Source organism: Barbatula barbatula, assembly GCF_947034865.1.
Source record: "Barbatula barbatula genome assembly, chromosome: 10".
NCBI classification, from domain to species: domain Eukaryota; kingdom Metazoa; phylum Chordata; class Actinopteri; order Cypriniformes; family Nemacheilidae; genus Barbatula; species Barbatula barbatula.
Genome location: NC_136773.1, coordinates 20,158,696 through 20,180,881, shown reverse-complemented (window position 1 = coordinate 20,180,881; position 22,186 = coordinate 20,158,696). Strand labels below are relative to the sequence as shown.

Genomic DNA, 22,186 nt, shown 5'->3' with positions numbered 1-22,186 from the left:
AATAGTGTGCAGACACACATACACTCACAGTCCTGTGACCTCTCTATGCAGGTGTTTTGTGCCAAGCTGATGGAAGAGGCCAAAAAAGACATGTTCCCTGTGGAAGTGGTGAAAAACATATTTTCCAACATCTCCTCCATTAATGCCTTCCACAGCCAGTTCCTTCTGCCAGACCTGGAGAAGCGCATGGGAGAATGGTCTGACTTCACTATCAGTCACTGTTCAGTAGTGTAATGTCTCGGAATAAATGATCTTAACGGCAGGTCACTGTTTTCCTCCAGGACGTCGACGCCTCGCATAGGGGACATCCTACAGAAGCTCACTCCCTTCCTAAAGATGTACGCCGAGTATGTGAGGAACTTTGATCACGCCATGGATCTGCTGAAGAGTTGGACCGATCGCTCGCCTCAGTTCAAAGCCATCATTCTGGAGATCCAGGTGATTATACGGTCCAATAAAAACGTCAGGTGAGAATGTTTTGTGGACTTACGTCTGTGTGTCGATGCGTTTAGAGTCAGGAGGTGTGTGGCAGTCTGACGCTACAGCATCACATGCTGGAACCCGTGCAGAGAGTACCGCGGTACGAGATGCTCCTCAAAGACTATCTCAAGAAACTTCCTCAGGATCACACGGACCGGCGGGATGCCGAGAGTGAGTCCTGACAGAAAGCAAGAGCTCATTTAGTCAACACGCTGTGCTTTTAATATGACACCTGGATGTGAGATATGTATTTTGTTTGCAGAGTCTTTGGAGATTATTGCCATGGCTGCCACTCATTCCAATACTGCCATTAGGAAAACAGTGAGTATATTTTTAGTATTCAAAGCAGTCAGCTGGCCGAGTCTACCATATTTGAATTAGAAATCTCTGAAAGTGACTGTTCATTTCAATATCATTTACATTTAGTCATTTAGCAGAGGCTTTTATCCAAAGCAACTTGCAGAGAGTTCACGGAGCGATAAAGCGATGTGTCATAATACAATAGGTGCTAATACCAAGCTAGTTTCAACAAAAGCTGGAACAATACCTGTTGAGAGAAAGACATCATCTTAAATTACAAATACAATTATACAAATTGTGTAATATATTGATATTTTCAGCTCAGAAATATTATGTCTTTGGTTGGTGAAGATTACGCACATGTGTATACTGTAGCAAATGATGATGCCTCTGCAAAAAAGAAAAAGACATTGGCTCTTTCAATTGAAAGGCAGTTGCATAAAAAGACAATTTATTAATGCTGATGTAGATAAACTGTACCGAGCCTCATCTCTTATAGGAAAATCTTAAGAAATTGCTGGAGATTTATGAGATGCTGGGTGAGGAGGAGGACATTGTTAACGCTTCGAATGAGTTGATAAAGGAGGGTCATATTCTGAAGCTGGCAGCCAGGAACACCTCCGCCATGGACAGATATCTCTTCCTGGTCAGGACAAAATAACTACAATTTTGTTAGCGTTGACTTTTATCGTTGCCATTTTGAGCAACTATATGACATGTTTTAATGATGGTAAAATATAAGATAAGATGTATATTGTATGTTTAATATATGATATGATTTTACTTCCTTATTCCTTTTTAATGTAGTGTATTGCTGGAGCTTCGTAAAAATCATCTTGTCTATAATATTTCCCACAGTTCAACAACATGCTGCTGTACTGCGTTCCCAAATTCAGTCTTGTTGGGCAGAAGTTTACGGTGCGAACACGCATCGGCATCGATGGCATGAAGGTGACGGAGACGTTCAATGAGGATTACCCTCACACATTTCAGGTTTCGGGCAAGAAACGAACGCTGGAGCTGCAGGCCAGGTACAGACCAACGTCTTCTGTGCTAGACACCATTTCATCTGAAACAATATACAGAGGTTAACTCTCTAATGTGTTATGTGTTGACTGATCACAGCTCGGAACAAGATAAAGAGAGTTGGATAAAGGTAAGAAAGAAACATCAAGCATTATTTAACATTATTTGAAGTATTTATGTTTTTAAGATCTGATCAAATCCTACATTAAAGTCAGTTTGGATTACAGATTCTGCTGAATGTGTACATTGAAATGATCGGCCTATGATTTACAGTAATATTCTGTGTATTGTAGGCATTCAAGGAAACAATACACATTTTCCACCAGAAAAATGAGACCTTTAAATCGGCATCCAAAGAAGCAGAGGACGTAACGGTCAGTATATCGATGTCATTTCTTGTCACGTGTTATTAACGTTGCTGACATTTTAATTTTAAACGATGTAATGCAATATTTCGATCTTAGTTTACAGAATACAGAATTGTGTATAGATACAATATATATTTCTATATAATCTATGTTATACAGTATGCACAGTACAGCGACATGCATTGCACATCAAATCAAGCATCACAAAAAAATAGCTTTAACGTGTCTAAAATAAATCTAGTAATTTACTCTGTATTTATTGAGGTGAATTATTGAGTATTAAAGAAACAGCTCGCCCCCAAAAATCTTTATAAATGTCTTTGTTTTGATGAACACAGAGAAAGATATTTGAAAGAATGGTTGTAATCAAACTGCTCTCGGACTCTCCATTGACTACCATAGAAGGAAAAATGACAATGGTAGTCAAAAGTGCCCCAGAACTGTTTGCTTTCCCACATTCTTTAAAATATCTTCCTTTGTGTTCAACAGAACAAAAAAACTCATACAGATTTGGATCAAATTAAGGGTGAGTAAATGTTGACTCTCCTATATTGGTGTAGGATCTTCAGATATCAGAGCTTGGAAAACGCGCCCCTCGCTGGATACGAGACAATGAGGTGACCATGTGCATGAAATGCCGGGAGCCCTTTAACGCCCTCACACGCCGGAGACATCACTGTCGAGCCTGCGGATATGTAAGCCCGCAAAAAAAACATTTGGTCGCGACTCGCATGCATTTGAAAAGTGTTGCATGTGCATAAACGTCTGTTTGGTTTAGGTCGTCTGCTGGAAGTGCTCGGACTACAAAGGCACTCTGGAATATGACGGGAATAAGGTGAACAAGGTGTGCAAAGACTGTTACTCCATCCTGACGGGTCACATAGACGGTGAAGAGAGAGAGGGCAAGAAGAAAGGCATTCTGGAGGTGAGTCACATCAGGTGACCTCTGACCTGTTGATGTTGACCTGAGATCTATCACCAACGTGACAGCCGAGCGCTTGGAGAAAGTGTGCACACTTTGATTTGAATAAAAATATCACAGTATTTCAGAAAAAGAGACATTTAATCTTTATATATACAGTTACGGAAGACAAAACGACATGCACAAACTGTTCAGGTGGGTTCAGAAACGGTAAGATGGGTTGATGACATATCATTAATAAGGCAATAACAAACATTCAGTTAAAACGTTCAAATTAAAACATGATAATATATGAAGCTTGTTTTTATGCCATTGCTCACTAATAGAGTTTACATGGACTAATGATTTGTTTAGCATCATATAATACAATAATGAAGCTTATAATGAAGTGTTGATACTCAGTTTTGAGATTGGGCTCAGTTTTCTGCATCATGGGAACAAACGTCTGACAGACTTTATGAACTGCTCTTACTTACCACAAATACTGAAATGTGTGGTTTCTTTTGGCTGTGTTTTAATTTCAGTTTTATTCCACTTAAAGTTGCTTTGGATGGCTCTCACAAAGAAAATGTCTAGGACCAAATGTACCTAAAACACTGAAAATTTGGTTTTTATGGCCATTTAGAGATTTTGCATTTTGACATTTTCATGACTAATAAACACCCCAGATAGCAAAGATAACAGATGTTGAATTAAGTTTGACAATAACCAATTTAACATAACAGTTTCAACATAAAAACTATTATCTTGACTATCTCTGGCATTTCATGTAATGCCTTTGCAGACCAGATGTTTCTCCTTACCGTATGAATTGTGTTAGTTAAAATCAGTCCACATATAAAGTAGACTTTGGTAGTGCTCACATTGTAAACGAAATCCGATAACATTATTAATACAATACAGTCAATAAAGTGTCACAATCCCAATGCAAAAAAATGGCGGACCTATAATTTTTAGTTTTTTTAATTTGGGGACGAAAAATGACCCAGACAAATGTTTAACAATAAGCATTTTAAAAATGACCTCAAAGGTGTATCTGTACCTACAATGATTTCTTTTTCTTCTGGTCACAGATTGAAGCAGCTCAGTTCGCTGGCAACAGCATCTTGTGCGGTTTCCTGCAGTATTGTGAAAAGAATAAACCCTGGCAGAAAGTCTGGTGTGTCATTCCCCAGAAAGAAGCTTTAGTTCTCTACTTGTATGGAGCGCCTCAGGTCAGCATCTTCGTGAGCGTTGATAGTTCTGTTTTCGTACGTCAATTCTGTTTTATTCAAATGAACATTTACTGTCACATTCACAGGATGTGAAAGCCCAGTCCACCATTCCCCTGCTCGGCTACCTGGTGGAGGACACGCCCAGACCTGCGGACCCTCCCGCGAGCTTCCGCCTATCCCAATCTAAGTCGGCCCATAGCTTTGCAGCCGAAAGCGAAGAACTGAAACAGCGCTGGCTGAAGGTGATCCGGATGGCGGTTGCGGGAGAGGTACCCGAGCCACCTCCAGCCGAAGAGACGGCCGCCACACAAGAACCCAGCACTAATGGCGTCTGAGTGGAGCGAGAGACTCTTGGTTTTCAATTGCACTACTGTATGGCCAGGCATCAGTAAGAAAGACAACGTCTTGCTCACAGCATTTAAAAGCCATGGCCTCGAGTTGTCCTCATATTCTATTTGGATATGGATGCTTTCATAACTTGAATATTCAAAGGACAGCAAGCACGATCGCTTTTAGGCTCTGTGGTGCTACTGGATCGGATTTTGAGTTTGCAAGGACGCGAGGACTTCAGTATTTAAGCATCAGCTGTGCTTTCCCATCATCACCGGCGATACTACAGCTGATATTATCATTACACTGCAGCACAATGTAAATATTGTACCATTATAAATACATGTTGTATGTATAGAGTATTGAGACGAAGATTCGGTTGTTGACATTGTAGCTTGTAAAGACGAAGACTGGACGTGGACGCTCGCTAGGCTTCAATCTATCATAGACTGTGCTGTATACTGCATTCGTTGCAGATGAATCTGCATGCAATAAACAATCCTTCATATCACTGGGCCTGAGAAATCGGATGAATAATCTGTTTCAATATTCTCAATCACAGCTACCATTCTTATCACAGCTCAGTAATAAGCTATAGCCCATAAACTTGATGCATTCAATTTGATGGAGGAGCAGCTTAATATTATCTTCAAAGCCAGAGGATTTGACAACAAACATCGAGTATTGATATGAAGTAACTAGCTTCAGCGGCGTAGGTGTCGTCTTTTTGAGATGGACTTTTTTCTTTGCAGCGATCTGATCAATTGAATTAAGAAGGTATGGGGTTAAAGGGACAGGTCACCCAAAAAAGAAAATGCTGTTATGAATTACTCACTCGCTTAAACCCAGAGAAAGATATTTGGACGAATGCTCTGAACCAAACAGATCTTGAACCCATTAGAATAAAGACGTGTATACAGATTTGCCGCAACTCAAGGGTGAGTAAATGAAGACAGATTTGTATTTAGGGGCACCGTTCCTTTTAAGAAGATATTTGTTATTTTTTAGGTGATGCGAATTCCATGTGGGCTGCACAATCAGCTTTAATAGCCCGCTGGGGCGGAGATGTGTTTGTTCTTTAAATACTGTAATTATAATTTTATTTAATAATTTATAGAAGATATGCATGATTTTACAACAAAACATTTTCATTCCCTCCGTCGGTTCTGTTATTCAGCTCTGAATATTAAAGCATCTTAATTCTTTATTAGCACAGAGTCTTCTCTACAAGTTTCTACCACAGTGTCTATTGGAGCAAGGAATACAGAAAATGTAAAAAAATACAAATTTATTAATAGACTCCCATAGAAACGTGATGCGTCATGGAGTGATTTGTATATTATTGGCTGATTTGAGATGTGTGTGCTTTTGTTAAAGTTGTTGTGCAAAATGACGCCATATTTGGATTTGGCAATGTGCCTATAATGTTTATATACAACATGCATCCATTTTAAGGATCAATTGTTAACACAATTGTGCACTCCATGGGCTTAACTTTATTTTAAATGATCCTGATCGTGAATGTATCCCCCAGAATCTCATCTACTGGTAAACCCAAAAGCGCTGAGAACGGAGGCCTCATTTTATACACACCAACGGAAACTAAAGCTTACGCACTTTACTGTCTTCTATACCCGTACCTTGTCAAATAAAACAAGATTATTCTGCCAGATAATTTGTGAAGCATTGTCATTTTGTATCCTTCACAGATTACACAGAATATTACACAGTAAACATGTTGTTTGTTCAAAAGTCATTTATTTCCCATATTAGAAAAAAACTAAGACGGGGATAGCAAGAGTATTTCATGACATTGTAATGAAAACTGCCCCAAAAAGGTTGTACATATCAAGTCAAAAGACACAAATATCACACTATTTCTTACTGGCATATAAATATGTGCGTTTAGCCTTTGGCGTGGTGCACTAGACCCTGGATCCTGCGTGTCAAGGCTTGGATGAAGGTGTGACGAGAGCGGCTTTTACTATACAGCCCCTCGACCTCCAACAACTTTCTCTGTAGTGACTCATTGAAGCTGCTTGCCATGTCGCTCTGCAACTACACAAACAGGCACGCGTCAAGAATGTTACCCCACATCCTCTTGACAATGTGAGGTAACGTATACTGTATATTTTAGGAACTCAACCATGGTAAACATATTTTGATACTTTTCAATAATACATTTTCTACCACAGAATATCTTTTGTACAGGATGTACCTGCTCAATGTCTTGTTGGCTCACTCTTGACGCACTTAAACCTCTGCTGCCACCAGCATCTACATAAGAAACATGGAATTGTTTAGACTTAACTCTTAACTCTTGGAAATGTATTCTTTTAGGAAAGATAGATGCACGAGTCAGCCCACCTTTGTATCCTGGAAGCAGTGATGTTTTGGGGTCACTTGGGGTGCAGTAGAGCAAGTAGAACTCTAGGTGACGCCATATCACAAACAGGCATGTCTCAATAATGTCTTCAGAGAGAAGTTAAGAAAGAAATAGTGTTGCCAACTCTTTGTGTTAATGTTAAAACTATAAAAAATAAACAAGTCAATGAATATGTGGCATAACGCTTCTCAAAGGTAAGCACGACAAACTGGCTGGTGTGTGTTAGGATACAAGAGCAGAGAGCAAGAAGTTTGGCTCTGTTGTTGACTAACTGGACGAGTCGACGTTTGGCAAGCACATTTCTCTGTACCGATGAGATCTTCTCCACTCCGGCAGAACCTGACACCAGATCCTGACACAGCTGAAAAAACACAAATGCACAAGCATTTCTTTACTCTTGTCCAATGTGTCATTTTTTGAATGATCTTCTGACAGAAATACAATATAATATACATAACGATGTCTTCAGAGGTGTATAAAGACCTTGCTATACGAGTTATTTCTATCTACATACACCGTGGGTCCCCTTCGGGGAATTCGCCATGTTGTTTCTACAGTAGCCCTAAACGGACAAACTGCGCTACAGAGCGTTTCGTAAATACGTTATCTCCTTCGGCAAAGATGCTAAATTACATACACTGAACCTTCAATACTTGTATAGATTTCATGTTGTTGTTACTTGGCAAATTTTTGCAGGTACAGTGAGACTATAGAATTAGTACAAATGTATGTAAACGTCACGTAAAAAGCCATAAAATATAAAAAAAAAATGTTTTCTTCCACCCCAATGCTAAAACAGACAGCATACGGGTAGTTGACAAAATCTGTAAATGTGTCTTGTGGTGTCAACAAAAGTTGAGAAAAAAATTGGAAAGAAGATATATCGATCTCAGAATGTTTATATTATAACTATAAATAATAATATATAAAATAATATATTATTATTATTATTTAAAGTTTGTTTTCAACATTTTTGCCATGGCACACCAAATGACACATTTGTGGTATATCTGACAACTACCCATGTAGAGTTCATATTTCTCATTTATTTCTTATAAATAACCTTATTAAAAGTGTTCATTTTGTGAGAAACGGCAAAAGAAAAATCTATGATATGGGTGAAGAAACACAGTTTGAGAAACAAACAAACAAGTAAACACTGAAAACAGGTGCCACATAAAATAAACATCTTGCACAATACAACATTTTCAAAACTAAATTCCCTACGTTAGGAATGTCACACTTATCCTTCGTATTTCATAGGACTCTTTTGATGTGTATACCTCCTTCAGTTCCTCTGGTGGAAGCTGTTCCACTCGCTCCAGCTTGCTCATGCTCTGTCTGTGACTGTCGTGGTATCGGAAGAAATCAGTGGCGCTGTTCTTCAGTAGAAGAAGAACCAAACCTAGACTGGGGACTCGTGCGGAGGGCACGGCCATATCTGAACAGGGAAACAGAGACGTGAGCACTTATTTTAACACTGGTTCTTGTTTTAGCAAATGCACAGGAAATGTTTTTACCTGCTGGTTCACTGGCAGAAGGGCTGAAGAGGCAGAGCGTGAACTGAGCCTCCGCTGAGCTCTGCAGGAGCAGCGTCTGGCAGTACTCCATAATATTTGCACAGATCTGACACGAAATCAACACATCTGACATCATATACAAAGTCATTTACAGAGAACAACCTAGAGCTACTGCAGCTTCACTGTGACATCACACCTGTTGCATGGCAACTTCCATCTCCTCTCTCTTCTCTGCAAGATCACCAGGGGCAACCGTATCCTCGAACTGCTTCAGGTAGCGCGTGCGATCCGTGCCTGCCAGCCGAACGAGCAGAGACAAAGACTGACGCTGAGAGACAAACATATGAGAGTCAATGGTCTAAAAACACAACTTTGTTTTTACGGGTGTGACGTAAAGCACAAAGCATTGTTGCTTCCTAGTTTTCCCAGTATTTCACCTGGAATCTGCAGATATGTCCCCGAATCTCCATGAGGGCGGCACTGTTGATTTCTTGTCCTGTCTCAAGAGCTCCTGAAACACAAAACCAAGTACACGTGATCACAATATTGTCCCCCATATTTACAAAGTTGATTCTCCAAGTCATAAAAAGACAAAAAATGAATGAATTTGAGACAACAGGTTTTGTAGTACCTGGAAGTGCAGTCTTGCTGATGATGGCAGTGAGCAGAGAGATTTCCTGCAGAGCTCCTGAGCTCATATCTTGACCGTGTAAGATGGACTGAATGACATCAGAGTGAACAATGAGCCACTGGAGGATCTAAAAATAAAGACACAAATATTACGAACAGAAAAAACGATCACAACCGTTTGAAAATGCATGAGCCTAAAAGTTACATAATGGTTCATTTGAAGTTTTAAACCAGACTCCATTGCAAATCGTGTAGCATTGCAGGATGGCTTACCTGTGCCGCCCCCTGCTGGTGCTGAGTGGTGGTGGAGGTTAAGATGACCCGCAGTAATCTCAGGGTGGGTAGCAGGATCTGTCTATATCGCTCTAGAGGACTAGGAATAAACCCTGACGGATCTCTCTGCCCAAACACTCTGAAACACAGATAAAGACATACAGAATAAGACGAAAGACCAGTGTGAACACATCATTTATTCACATTCCAGAGGTCTCACCTGAGCGCGTCATTCTGCGGGAGCATGTGAAACACCTGACATTCCACCAGCTGAGCAACCAGCCCGCAGCGCAGCAGCTCCATCGCACCCTGCGCCGTCTTGGCCACACGGGTGAGCAGGGCCATCTTGGACTCATAGATGTATAGCGGTTTGAGGAGCGGGGGCTGCGGCGCGAGCAGGGTCTGCAATGCCACGTCGTCTTGCCGCAGGCTCTCGACCAGCACTCGCAGGTAGCCGCTGTTGCAAAGATACACCAGCCACCGGTTCTCCTTATCTATGGACAACACCCTGTCCAGCACGGCCAGAGCCAGCATCTGCAAACAGAAGAAACATGTAAGTGATGGAATATGATGCAAGCTGAATCATCGATCACATGATGTTGACATGTTCTCACCCTGCCGATCTCGTGCCCGTCGCAGGCATCTCTGCACACCACTTCCATTAGAGCCGTGCCGTAGCTCTCGATAATGGCCAGGTTCTCTCTCTGCAGCTTGGAGAAACAATCTTCTGGAGCAGTCAGGCGCTCCCACATGGATGTGCCTGATGTTAGCGAATGTATGGTTAAAAACAGCTGCTGGAAGACTACTAGCTTGAGTTAGCACGTAGGAACATGTACCTGTCTGCAGTGTCTCAGGCTCATCGGGTTTCTGGGTGATTTGCAGGTAGTAGAGCAGAGCACCATAAAGGTGAGCTCGCAAACGCTGGAAACCTCCGCCTGCATGATAAACACACACTCGCCAGTCATTTAAGCATTTAAAGGGACAGTTCACCCAAAACTTAAAATTCTGTCTTCATTTAGTCCCCCCTAAATTTGTTTCAAATCTGTGGAAACTTAATTTGACTAGCATAGAACAAAGACATTTATAAAGCTTTTTTTTCTACTGTTATAAATCGATATTTTGAAGAATGTAGGAAAGCAAACAGTTCTGGGGCACTTTTGACTACCATTGTCATTTTCCTACCATGGTAGTCAATGGTGGCAAAGAACTGTTTGGTTACAAGCCTTCCTCCAAATATCTTTCTCTGTGTTCATCAGAACAAAGAAATTGATACAGATTTGGAAGAACTCAAGGGTGAGTAAGTAGCAGATTTTTTAATGAACTATCACTTTAACTATTGATGTTCACATTATTAAGATGCCTGCAATAGAAAATCTCTCTAACCTGTGCACAGGATAAAATCTAGCAGCTTCCTCAGGATGAGGTGAAGGGCGGAGTTTGCGATCGAAGCAAATCCTGATGCGGATCCGCCCTCTGGTCCCGCCCCCTGCTGCTCGGACAGCACTGATTGGCTGAGATGAGCTGTTAAAGTAAAGACTGCCCCGGCAACAATCGGCATCAATTCTTCAGCAGCATCTTCTGATAACACCTAAAGAGCGAAAAGAGAAACTCAGCATCCTAAACAACCATACAGAAGACTTCCCGAAAGGGCTGTCAACCGATTAATCGCATCTAGAATTAAAGGTATATGTCTGTGTACTGTGCATATTAATTTGCTATTTATAAGCACATCAAAATACATGTTTAGGAAATACTTACATGTATTTATTTATATTTGCCAATAAATTTAATTATATATAAATGTTTATTGATTTAGATATTTCTTAAATATATGCATGTATGTGTGTGTTTATAAATACACAATTTGCACATATATTATGTCATCAAAAACTGCGATTAATCGCAAAGAATGGTTTGACAGCCCTACTTTCTGAAAGTTAGCACTGGCAAACCAACATAACCTTTCTTTTTTTATTGGCTTGTAGCATTTTAAAGAACACTCTCTCATTCTCTCCATCTGTTGTTCACACCTTGTCGTGCAGATCTAACAGCAGGTCTCTGATGATCAGCTGTCGCTGGTCTGCAGGGATGAGTTCTGAAGGGCAGGCTGTCAGGATGGTCTCCACCAGATTCCTCCAGCTCTGCAGAGCGTGACGCTTGGCGCTCAGACTGCGCCTCACGCGGTTCCTATCCACCACCTGCTGCAGGATTGAGTTCACCTCCTTAAACAGAAACAGACACCAAAAGAACCAATCATATTAAGGAATCAGAAAAGGAAACACAATTGAACTTCTTTAAAATATTAGAGATTTACCTCCATCAGCAGTGGCCTTTGACCGATGGCTGCCATCCCCTGCAATGCATTGATCTCTGCAACTAAAACTCGATGCAACAACTGCAAAGTGACAAAATATCAAAAGAATATGATGCATGACGTGGTAGTAAGGGTTCTTATACCTTTTACAAAGTCAAATGAAAGCACTTTTTCAACACTTTCAATGTGTGTTATCATGTATTTAATCACAAAAAGGGATAATAAAAAGATCCTAAAACGACATTCACAACTTATATTGTTGTCTGTCTGGCAAATTAAATCGGCCTACATTTTACATGCTTCCCAAAATCATATGCAAAAACTTGCAGATCCTAACAACTGTTTTTTGCTAGTTCAGTCCAACGCAGATATCAGTTTCATGTCATGTTTAAAAAGCAAATGCATTTCCGCCCATTGGCGTGCTGGTCTGGAAACACAGAATATATAAAGAATACGGAAGGAATTAGCATCACAGAAAGTTTTGAACATTTTAAAGCAAACATCAATGTAATTTTAATAAATTATATTAATCGCAATTACAATATCACAAGAAATAATAAAAACAATAAGGATTGCCATTATCGTGCAGCCCTACCATACTGTATATAAATATATTGCAATAAAACGGATTTGTTTATGATAAGAAAACACTGAAACGGGAAGGAAAGTGTGTGTTTTCCCCGTGTTAAAAATAAATGAGACAGATTACTTGTCGGTGGGTCCTGAATTGAAAACATTTGGAGCCCGTGGTTAGCAAGATTTATAACGTATTTAGGGGAAACAGCTGGAAAAATTACAATTCTTTTCACTTTATATTACTTCAGTCATCTATATTGTCAAATAATGTATATATAAAACAAATATATAATAATATATTGCCTAATATTATTTGAGTTTTACATCATTTCATTATGTCTAATCCTGCAATGTTTGTTAGACATGACATCATATTTTAAAGAATACAGGTTTTTATATGGAGCTCAGGAACAGGGCTCCTCCATTTAACTTCCAGAGTGTGGTATTTATTTCGTTTATTTAGGTTCTGAAGCTTATTTGAGTAACGTATACTTTGTGTGGAGAGCATTCACTCATTTTTGACAGGTTTGCATCTGAACTCTTCATACTGTATGTAGCCGCCCGCAATCAGAGCGGCAAGCGAAGCTTGCGCAGATTGTTTTTAATGCGAACGGCAAACACAATAAGAACATTTCGACTATTGTCACATACTAATTTGATATAGCGATTACAATTTCAAGCAGTTTCAATCTCTTTATCCCAAATCCAGGCATTTTTTAAACCTTTAAAACACTGCATTAAAAATATTCAGGATTTCCAGCACCCGTACAAACCCTAAAGAAAGATCACAACGCACACAGGAGACACACATACCTTGACATTGCAGACGGTGTGGCCCTGCTCATTGACATGCTCACAGTTGGTGATGACCTGCTCGATCTGAGCACGCTCAAAGAAATCCAGCTGTAAAAGCTCTGGAGCCTCCTGACTAAAGTCTATGGCATCCAGAATGCTCAGCAGTCTTCTGCGTCCTGTAAAATACAAGCTTTTGTCAAAAATATGAAATCTTAATAAGGGGACAGTAAAAACCTAAATGAAAATGTGGAAGTCAATGGTGGCCAAGTACAGTTTGGTTACAAGCATTCTTCCAAATATCTTTCTCTGTGTTCATTAGAAGAAAGAGATTTTGGAACAACTGGAGGGCGAACATTTTCTTTAAGAGCCTTTTTAACGGGTCAGATAAACGTTTGGCAATGGTCACATAAGCCATCAAACATTACACATTTATTCCAGATATTTTTGCCTTAAAGGTTCAGTGTGTCATTTTTGGGGATGATCTATAGACAGCAATGCAATATAATCTACATATCTTTGGTTTCAGAGGTGTATAAAGAGCTTACACAATGAAGCGTTATGTTTTTATTATCTTAGAATGAGCTACTTCTATCGATATACACCGCAGGTCCCCTTGCATGTAATTCGCAATGTTCTGTCAGCATTCGTAGTGTTTACAAAGGGAGGCATGGACTGAGCGGTTGCCACTAGATTTCACTGACTGGACCTTTAATGAAGAAATAGGAGTATATTTTATGTGTAAAGTCTGTCCCCTACCTTTAGAGACGGTGCCAAAGTGCAGAAAGCCACTGACTGATCTGCTTTCCTCTTCCATGCCTATTTCTCCATCAGCTACAAATGAGAAACCAGCTCTTATGAAAGCGTTTTGTTTCACAGCAGGTAGCTGTTATTTAGGAGTAGCATCTCTGTGTATTACCTGAATGCAGTGTGTGTGGTTGGTCATCGAGGAGGAGGTTGAGCAAACGCTGTGTATGAGAGCGCTGGCGGTTCAGTGATGTCACTCTGAGTTCGATGGCTGCCGTCTTCATCAACCACGACATCTGAGACAGAGCAGCGATCTCATTCCCTGTAGGACATAAACAAGGTTCACTTCGCAGAAACATCTGAAACACATTCCACATCTGTATGATATCTAGACCAGTACTTTTAATGTACTGCATCTCATTATTGGTGTACAGGCTAACTTCATATTTAAATACACACACAAAAAAGCTGTCTATGTGCCACATGATAAGTTACATGGCACTCACTTACCTTGTAGAATAAATGGCAAATGCTGGAGGTGAGAGAATAGGAAGTCCTGACTGGTCCTGAAGTATCTCATGGTGGGCCCAGAAGTGTCCGGGTACGCACACAACTGGTAGATAACCTGAAACACACACCATACACTTTACTAAAGGACATCACAGTGTTAAGAGGTAAATCAATTCACACGAGAGATGGTGCAACGTCTCCCATCTCTCACGGAGGAGCTCCGGAAGCATAAGAGAGGAGCAACAACAGGGAAGGGCGAGAGAGGACCAGGCCTGGGGGTTTATGTTGTGTTTCATTATGTTTGTGTGGCATTTTACTTTTGTTTTATTGTTTGTTTATTTTATTAAAAGCTTGTGTTACGTTTGCCGGTTCCCGCCTCCTTCCTTCCATTTATTGAACAGGAGATAACCGCATATACCTGATAGCAGAGTTCAGCCAGGTGAGGAGCTTCTTTGATGAGCACAGGTCCAGAGCGCCCCTCACTTCCTCTCTGAAGCAGACTGAGAATTGCATGCAGGCAGCTCCGCGGACAGCCAAGAACTCCTAAATGACCAAAACACACGTTCATTTTCCATACTTTTTCGTCAAAACAAACATGGTGGGATGAGTTTGTATTGTGAGGACAGAGCTCACCGGGGTCCTGAAGATTGGTGGAGGATACTGGCTTCTTCACTTCGTAGCCCAGCAGATACAGACCCAGGTTGGGGCCCTTCAGCTCCAACGAGGTGATTAAAAGGTTCAGGATGTGGATCTTGGTCTCATGACGGATCCTGGGGACCCGTTTCTCAGGGTCTGAGTCTAAAGCAAAAAGGGTATCATAGATGTCCACTTGGCCATTTAACAGAAGTTAAATAAACTGACAGCATTCAATTTTACTAATTGATTTTTAAATCAATGATAATCATTACAATAACTAAACGTGTGAAATACTTATAAGTACTTTGTATAAATTATCAGCATCAATTATAACTTATATAATTAGTATATTGATTTTTAATATCGCTTATATTCAAATCTCACCATCTGTTGTCAGTCCCTCTTGAGCTTCCTCACTGTCCAGACACTCCACAAATCCAGCCATCAGCTTCTGACTCACGCCCTGCTCATCACAAAACATCATCAACATCATCAAAGCCAAAGCACAATCTGTTGTGCGAAACTAGCTGTGCGCGGCGGCAGCTTATCCACCCAAACAGCAACCTATAATAAACCATGGACAAACCAGGCACGCGAAAAAAACAACTGCATGCTGTACAGCGACAGCACATAGAAATCAACCCATAATGTTACACATTCTGCCTGTTCTCCTATTACCCACAATCACAAATAAAGAAATAACTTATAGCACGCCAAAGGCAGCAATGCTTTTTACACTAACCTAAAATAGCTGTATTTTCTTTGGACCCTCAACTCGCTACGAGAGGGCGGAGTTGTGACGCTCCAGTGCATTAATCAAATTTAATAAAAGATGCTTGGCTTAAATCAATAAATGCAAGTATACGGTTAACATTAAAAATGATATTATGAATGAATAACTACTTGAATGCGATGAATTATGATGACAGTTCATGATCACAGTGTCGTCTAGGCAACTAAAATGTATATACTGTACTTTCCCATAACAAAAAATCAGTCAATACTTTAGTGCATAGTATAAGTAGGCGAAATGGGACGCAGCATCTGGCTCAATCTCACACCTGGTCATGCGTGAAGTCTCCGACGAGTCTGGTCTGGATGTTCGGGTAGCGTGCGATGCGCCGCAGGATCTTAGCACTCTGAAATGCAGCCTCGGGATTCGAGCTGCTGTGGTACAGGTACCTATGAAGGCCAAAAAGACAAAAGCATAAATTCCCATATCAGTGGGCAGCTAATGTGAGTGAATAAATGAAGGGCGAGAGGTCACCTGGCGATGTTGGTAATGTGATCGGCCCGTCGACTCTGAGCGCTGACCCCCTGCAGCAGCTGTTCCAGAGGTGATACCAGCAGTGATGTTTGACTTTGTCTCAGGATGTCCATAAACGTCACCTCCTTCTGCAGGGCCAGATCCAGTAAATACAGACAGTGCAGCACTGCTTTCTCCAGATGTGTTTTACCTACAATTATTTATTTTTTTAATCAAACTTTTATCATTTAAAGCCATATTCACAAATCCTTCATTTAACATCAAAGTGCACGTTTGGGCCAAACATCAGCTTTCTGTACCAACCAGGGAACGGGGCGTAAGTGTCCAGCTGGCGAGCACCCTCTTCCAGAAGACTGAGACAGAGAGAGAGGGTGGCCGAGTCGTTCAGCAGGTGGAACATCAGGCTGTGTCCAGGGGGCTTATGGGCCGGCACCTGCTCCCCCTGTAGCTCCACCATCTCCTGCAGGAAGTCTGAAGCCTGTGGCTCGTACTCTTTTAGAAGTTTATGAAACACCTCCAACACTGCATCAGCCACCTCCCACTACAGAGAAAAATCCCAGGTTGGCAAAATGCTTTTGTTGTTCAATTGGGTACAACTGGAAGCTCTTTCGAACCTTTTCTGCCGGGCGGCGGTAGGCCCGTGTGGGGAAAGCCAGAAACACAGAGTCCCGGAGGAAGTCAAGATAAGGCTGGAACCCAGGAGCACGCAGTCCTGCTCCGAGATTGACGGGAAGCGCACTTTCCACCAAAGTACTGATCAGATGACAAAAAGCTCTCGTCAGAGGATATTCCTCACAGCCCGATTCGATCTCATTCAGCTCCACCTATGGGACAAAAACAAACTTAGAATCACAATAACAACATCCAGGTCTATATTAAGACAGGAAATGGAGAGCTCACCTCAATCCCGGCTGCCTGCCTCTGTCCAGGGGCTTTGACTGTCTGTAAGATCTGAGAAAGATGCAACATAACATTACAAAATCGGAACAGTACCAAAATGTATATCAAATATATCTGACTTAAAAGGTATATGGGGTATTAAAGGGTTAGTTCACCCAAAAATAAACATTCTGTCATTATTTAATCACCCTTTTGTCTTTTCAAACCTATATGACTTTCTTTCTTTCGCAGAACACAAAATAAAATATTTAGAAGAAAATTTGTAACAGGAACAAAGACGGCACCCGTTTACTTCTATTGTACGGACACAAAATCAATGCAAGTCAATGGGTACCGCCATTGTTCGGTTTTCCAACTTCATTATGTTCATTTGTGTTCTGCAGAAGAAAGTCAAACAGGTTTTTAAATGACAAGTGGGTGAAGACAGAATTCACATTTTTGGGTGAACGATCACTTTTAAAACGTTTCCTCCGGTCAGTTTCTTTTTTACCTGTGTATACTCCAGAGACTGCCAGAGGGAGGCTGCGATCTCAGGGGATTTGCCAAAAGCTGCAAGAACATGCAGGATTTGACCTTTTAGCACGGGGTGAACGCTGCACTGCAGTAAACCCAACATCACTACCACAGGCGTCCACTGTGGATGCTCGCAAAGAGCCAGACGTGCATTTTCACTCTGTGATACAACAGGAAATAGAATAAACACACATGCAGACTCAAAGATTTAAGTAACAGCGTACAACAATTTTGTACATATAAAATACCCATGTGATGATAGTGGTGAGCAGTTGGAGGAAGGCAGTGAGGCCCTCCAGCTCTCTCTGAGTGATGCCTCTGATGGGCAGGTGGCGGTACTGCGTGCTGTCGGCACTGGGAACGTCCCGTCGCAGGTTCTCGTGGTAGAGCATGAGAGAGTGGAAAAAGTGCTCCCATGACACAAGACTTCCAGACACGCCTGTCTGACGGTTCTCTCCTAAAACACCACACAGAAATATATGAAGTTGTAAAGAAGTCGAGACATCCCACAATGCTTTACAACAGCACTCACATGGGTTATGGTCTGAAGGTGCACTTACCGTGAGGAGCTCCATTGGTTTTAAGCAGACTGAAACAGTAGTGAGAGCACTGAGGACCATTGGCGAGTCCTTTCAGCATGCGCAGGTAAGGGATGTAAAGTGTAGCAGGAAGCAAGTCGCCCATCTGACGCACAAATTTGGACAGAACCACCTGAAAAACACACACATTAATATTGATCTACATTTCATTTCCAGGAAGGCCATTTTATCAAAGAGATTGGACAAAAACATCACCTCTGTTTACCTTAAGTTTAACACAAATATATTAAACACACCTGTTTGTGAGGAGGTCTTTGCGGAGCTACTCCAAGAAAAGATCCGGTGAGTGAAGTGTGCTGAAGTGACTCTGAAGGACACCAGAACTCAAGGGCCAGTTCTAACCCAAATGAATCTTTACTGTAAAACTCTCCAATCTGACATGGCGGACAAACAAACAAAGTATCAATATGGCATTCAGTACCAGGTTTAAAACTGCTATATGGCGCAGTACGTACTGCTTTATTATAAGTACATAAGGCATAAACTATGCTTTACTATAATTTCTAATTATTGTTAAACAAAAAAGTATTAAACATGAAGGAACACTCACAAGGATCATGAGGTGTTCCAGGTCCTTGCGTAGAGATGATGGTGGCTCACTGCCCATCTGCAGAGCCATGTGGATCAGTCGAGCATCCTCGTCGGCACGGTTATGCAACTGCTTTATCTGCAAAGAACATAACTCAATTAGACTTAAAAAAAACATTTGTGACGTGAAAACAATGTGTGTATAATACTTATTCACAAACAGGAACAAATATGAGAATTTCTCGATCTTTTACCTTCATGGGCATGAGAGCCAAGAAATCAGTAATGATGGAATGAAGTCGGCGAGTGTAGAATTCCTCCTGGCTGAAGCCGTCACTTCCCAGAATGCCCTCTGTCAGGAAGAGGAACACGCCTCCCAACAGGGCCTGGTCAGCCAGAGCTTCATCTACCTCTGTGAACTCCACCAGAGCTATAGACGGAAATAATTGAAATCTTTGTACATCACACATGGTGAAGATTTTGAAGCACTTCTAAGCCATGGAAGACTTGTAGATACCTGCACCCTGTGGAAGTTGTGACAGGGCCCTCAGAGACAGAGCCCAGGCAAGCTGCACCACTGCTTTCAGTCCTGGTAGTTTCCAGGCCTGACCGTTCACAAGCCGACTGTGCACAGCTGCCACATACTGTTTCTCTGTGAGTAACGGCAAAGCCTGAAGAAAATCTGATGGCACAGTTAAAGGTTGACAACATTTTAATAACTTTATTAGGAATTAAAAACTATTGTATGACGTAAATGATTATACATGTTAAAAATGCATTAGCAAACATAGAAAACATCATTAACCAAGCTTTATAAATTATTTTCACTTTTGCATTTACCAAAGTTAATATATAGAACCCGTTGTAAAAAATTATTTACACACATCAAATATAAAATAGTTATTTAGTATTTACAGTTGTCAGATACAATACCTTCTCTATCCTCCACTCCTTGCTCCAAAAAACTAACATCGAAGCAATAAAGCAAAGCCATGACTACAGCAAGGTTGACGCTATCCAATGATCCGTCAGCTTCTGCGGTGACCGTCTCCAAGTAACCAATGACAGCGAGGGTGTGATCTTTGCTTAGGGGGGATTGGCACGCCCAAGCAAACAAACTCTCTGCCAATGACTGTCGGCACTCTTTGATGATGTCAGATACCTGTACCCCATAAAAAAAACATTAACCATTTGCATAATAAGCAATATGCATTTCAAGTGAAGGCTAATAGTGAGATTGACCTCTTTCCTGTGTTTCTCGTTGCCGAGGCCGCGCTCCTTCTGAAGCCTCTCAAACTCACGGGTCACGCTGATCTCGGAGACCAGGTTTAGGATTTGTTTGGTCAAACCCTGATCCATCAGTTCATCTGTGAATCGTGTGGTCAGATGCACCAATTCAGGACTGCGGGGGAGATAACAAGACAATAGAGAAAACCGTAACTAAACAAAACTATTAGTGTAGTAATGGATCTTTGTACAATTCATGTTTTTATAAATCAGAAGTACCAAAGATCATGGTGAGACCAAACTATTGAGATTTCCAGAAAGAATGGGACACCCACCTTAAGTCAAGAGTGAAGGTCTTCCCATGTCTAGACTGGATCAGTGTACGAAGGGAGTTAGCCACACAGCGCTTGCCATCCCAGTAAAGGAGCACGCCGACCAGACCTCGAGTCAGTCCAGGGAAGTGAGGCTGCTGATGCTCTCCTAAACGTGCACATAAAGATCCAATACGTGCAAAGCAATAATACTAATTCAACTATAATTATTGCTTATTTCAACAGGAGTTCATGTTTATTTTAAGAGGGGCTTTACCTGCCAGAAGCAGTTCTAGGGCAGCTAGTTCTCCCAGGTCAAATAGGTCACTGAGGATGAAGGCTTCTGAGATGAGCTGATCTGGAAGCAGACGTGCTCCTTGCTGGCCCTGAATAGCAATGCCTTCTGTACTCGCCTTCCGCACTTTGTCTCTCTGTTCTGCGCTCTTTGGCTGTTTCGAAAAAATACACACGACTATATTTCACAAGAGAAACTATTATAACGTTTTGCTGTTTAGCACGACTCTCAAATCCGGTTATTTGCATCAAAAACAAGTATATGGGTCACTACATAAGCTCGGGAAAAAGGTGAACTCTGAGCCCTGAGTGATCCGAATGTATATAAAGGAAAACCTACCGGGTTTTTGAAGAGGGACAGAAAGAAGGGCTTGTGTTTCTTTAACTGCAGATCTAAAAGATGAACGCTCTCTGGTTGACGTCTCCATACGGCCCCTTCCACAGCTTCGAACAGCTCTTTCAGTGGACCCCACAGACTGGCTCCTGCAAATTGTTTGATATTATTTTAAATGATCAATGGGATGCGGTTGTGTTCTGTAGGTTTATATTGTCATACTGTTTTATTTGTGTTTGAAACTTGGTAACAACTTACTTTAGTTATAAAAGCTTTAACAAAACACTTGTATATTATTTGATATTTGTCGTAAAGCTTTTGAAGTGGACAGCAAAACACTCCCTTTAACATGTTTGGTTTGCTTATAAGCTCAGAGCAGGTTACACCAAAATGTTTACTAAATCATTTTACATTTAATCGAAACATAGACACAAGATAATAATACACAAATGCAGATTCATATTAGACAGATAGGCTACGTTCATCGTTTTTAAAACGAAGAGAAGAACAACGAGAACAATATATCATGTCGTATATTTATTTGAAATCTATCACTTAACAGTACAATAAATAACATGTATGTTCACGCTGCAGCTAAAACGTGAAACATGATTTTAAATAGACTTTCGGCATTTACTTGAACGCAACATTCAATTAGAAAACTGCATTTTGGTTGAAATGCCAAACGAAACTGCTGACACTTAAAAAAGACAATCTCGGAACAAGGTATGGAAAAATGTACGAGATACAGTTAAATCAAGAAACATATTTATACCTGAATTTACCGCCATCTGCGCCGCCATGTCCGTAGCGTTACTGGGCTGCCCGTAATTTTGCCTGTTTGAAAACATAACTTTCGTTTTATTTTGCAAAGAGATGATTTCATTTTAACGTAGCTATAAAATTGATAAACGTATTTTTTATTCGTTTACGCGACATGGATTCGGTTGTATAGGGTGACGAACAAACAACAAATTAATAAAAGTGGTAGAAAGAAAAAGTGGCGGAAGAACAGCGTGGTCAAATGGGTTCATGTGGTCCGGTAGCTGGCACTGATATAAATAATAGTTTCTTGTTTTAACGCATCGTTGTGTTTACCTCGTAGTTATTTAAGTTTGTAAACATAATTTAGTTGTACATTATGTTTAGGCTGCGGCTAAAACAACGTGGCGCGCACGACGTGATGGTT

At 40.9% G+C, this 22,186-nt stretch overlaps 2 protein-coding genes across 8 annotated transcripts in view; one reads left to right on the top strand and one right to left on the bottom strand.

Moving 5' to 3' along the window:
* fgd4a (FYVE, RhoGEF and PH domain containing 4a) overlaps nucleotides 1–6,315 on the top strand; it is a 32,517-nt gene extending 26,202 nt beyond the window's left edge. For 5 of the 6 annotated variants that reach the window (XM_079465641.1, XM_079465640.1, XM_079465643.1 and 2 more), the window contains 12 exons: nucleotides 52–197; nucleotides 282–438; nucleotides 513–651; nucleotides 743–801; nucleotides 1,280–1,426; nucleotides 1,639–1,811; nucleotides 1,906–1,936; nucleotides 2,100–2,180; nucleotides 2,735–2,869; nucleotides 2,953–3,099; nucleotides 4,170–4,310; nucleotides 4,397–6,313. In XM_079465641.1, the coding sequence (XP_079321767.1) occupies nucleotides 52–197; nucleotides 282–438; nucleotides 513–651; nucleotides 743–801; nucleotides 1,280–1,426; nucleotides 1,639–1,811; nucleotides 1,906–1,936; nucleotides 2,100–2,180; nucleotides 2,735–2,869; nucleotides 2,953–3,099; nucleotides 4,170–4,310; nucleotides 4,397–4,645 (1,605 nt within the window). In that variant the 3' untranslated portion in view covers nucleotides 4,646–6,313. Of the gene's footprint in view, nucleotides 1–51; nucleotides 198–281; nucleotides 439–512; nucleotides 652–742; nucleotides 802–1,279; nucleotides 1,427–1,638; nucleotides 1,812–1,905; nucleotides 1,937–2,099; nucleotides 2,181–2,734; nucleotides 2,870–2,952; nucleotides 3,100–4,169; nucleotides 4,311–4,396 lie in introns of all 6 variants that reach the window. The other variant, XM_079465638.1, reaches the window with a different exon arrangement.
* A 65-nt stretch (nucleotides 6,316–6,380) lies between these two features.
* nup205 (nucleoporin 205) lies at nucleotides 6,381–21,828 on the bottom strand. 2 transcript variants are annotated; one of them, XM_079465636.1, is made up of 41 exons: nucleotides 21,773–21,828; nucleotides 21,004–21,146; nucleotides 20,647–20,818; nucleotides 20,394–20,538; nucleotides 20,074–20,233; nucleotides 19,765–19,993; nucleotides 19,349–19,513; nucleotides 19,086–19,261; nucleotides 18,854–18,970; nucleotides 18,540–18,677; nucleotides 18,265–18,415; nucleotides 17,953–18,161; nucleotides 17,682–17,864; nucleotides 17,192–17,242; nucleotides 16,906–17,115; nucleotides 16,595–16,832; nucleotides 16,292–16,481; nucleotides 16,086–16,206; nucleotides 15,409–15,487; nucleotides 15,022–15,186; nucleotides 14,807–14,931; nucleotides 14,389–14,503; nucleotides 14,051–14,200; nucleotides 13,891–13,965; nucleotides 13,153–13,310; nucleotides 11,764–11,844; nucleotides 11,480–11,671; nucleotides 10,833–11,037; nucleotides 10,286–10,384; nucleotides 10,064–10,209; nucleotides 9,670–9,983; nucleotides 9,450–9,588; nucleotides 9,178–9,304; nucleotides 8,984–9,057; nucleotides 8,743–8,874; nucleotides 8,547–8,652; nucleotides 8,310–8,467; nucleotides 7,258–7,387; nucleotides 7,008–7,112; nucleotides 6,859–6,917; nucleotides 6,381–6,698 (listed from the first exon to the last, which is right to left on the bottom strand). In XM_079465636.1, the coding sequence occupies exons 1-41, from the start codon at nucleotides 21,798–21,800 to the stop codon at nucleotides 6,546–6,548; spliced, it is 5,913 nt and encodes a 1,970-aa protein (XP_079321762.1). In that variant the 5' UTR covers nucleotides 21,801–21,828; the 3' UTR covers nucleotides 6,381–6,545. The 2 variants fall into 2 exon arrangements, with proteins under 2 accessions (XP_079321762.1, XP_079321761.1); XM_079465635.1 differs by having other exon boundaries at nucleotides 6,431–6,698; nucleotides 6,859–7,112; nucleotides 21,773–21,827.
* Between the last annotated feature and the right edge of the window lie 358 nt (nucleotides 21,829–22,186).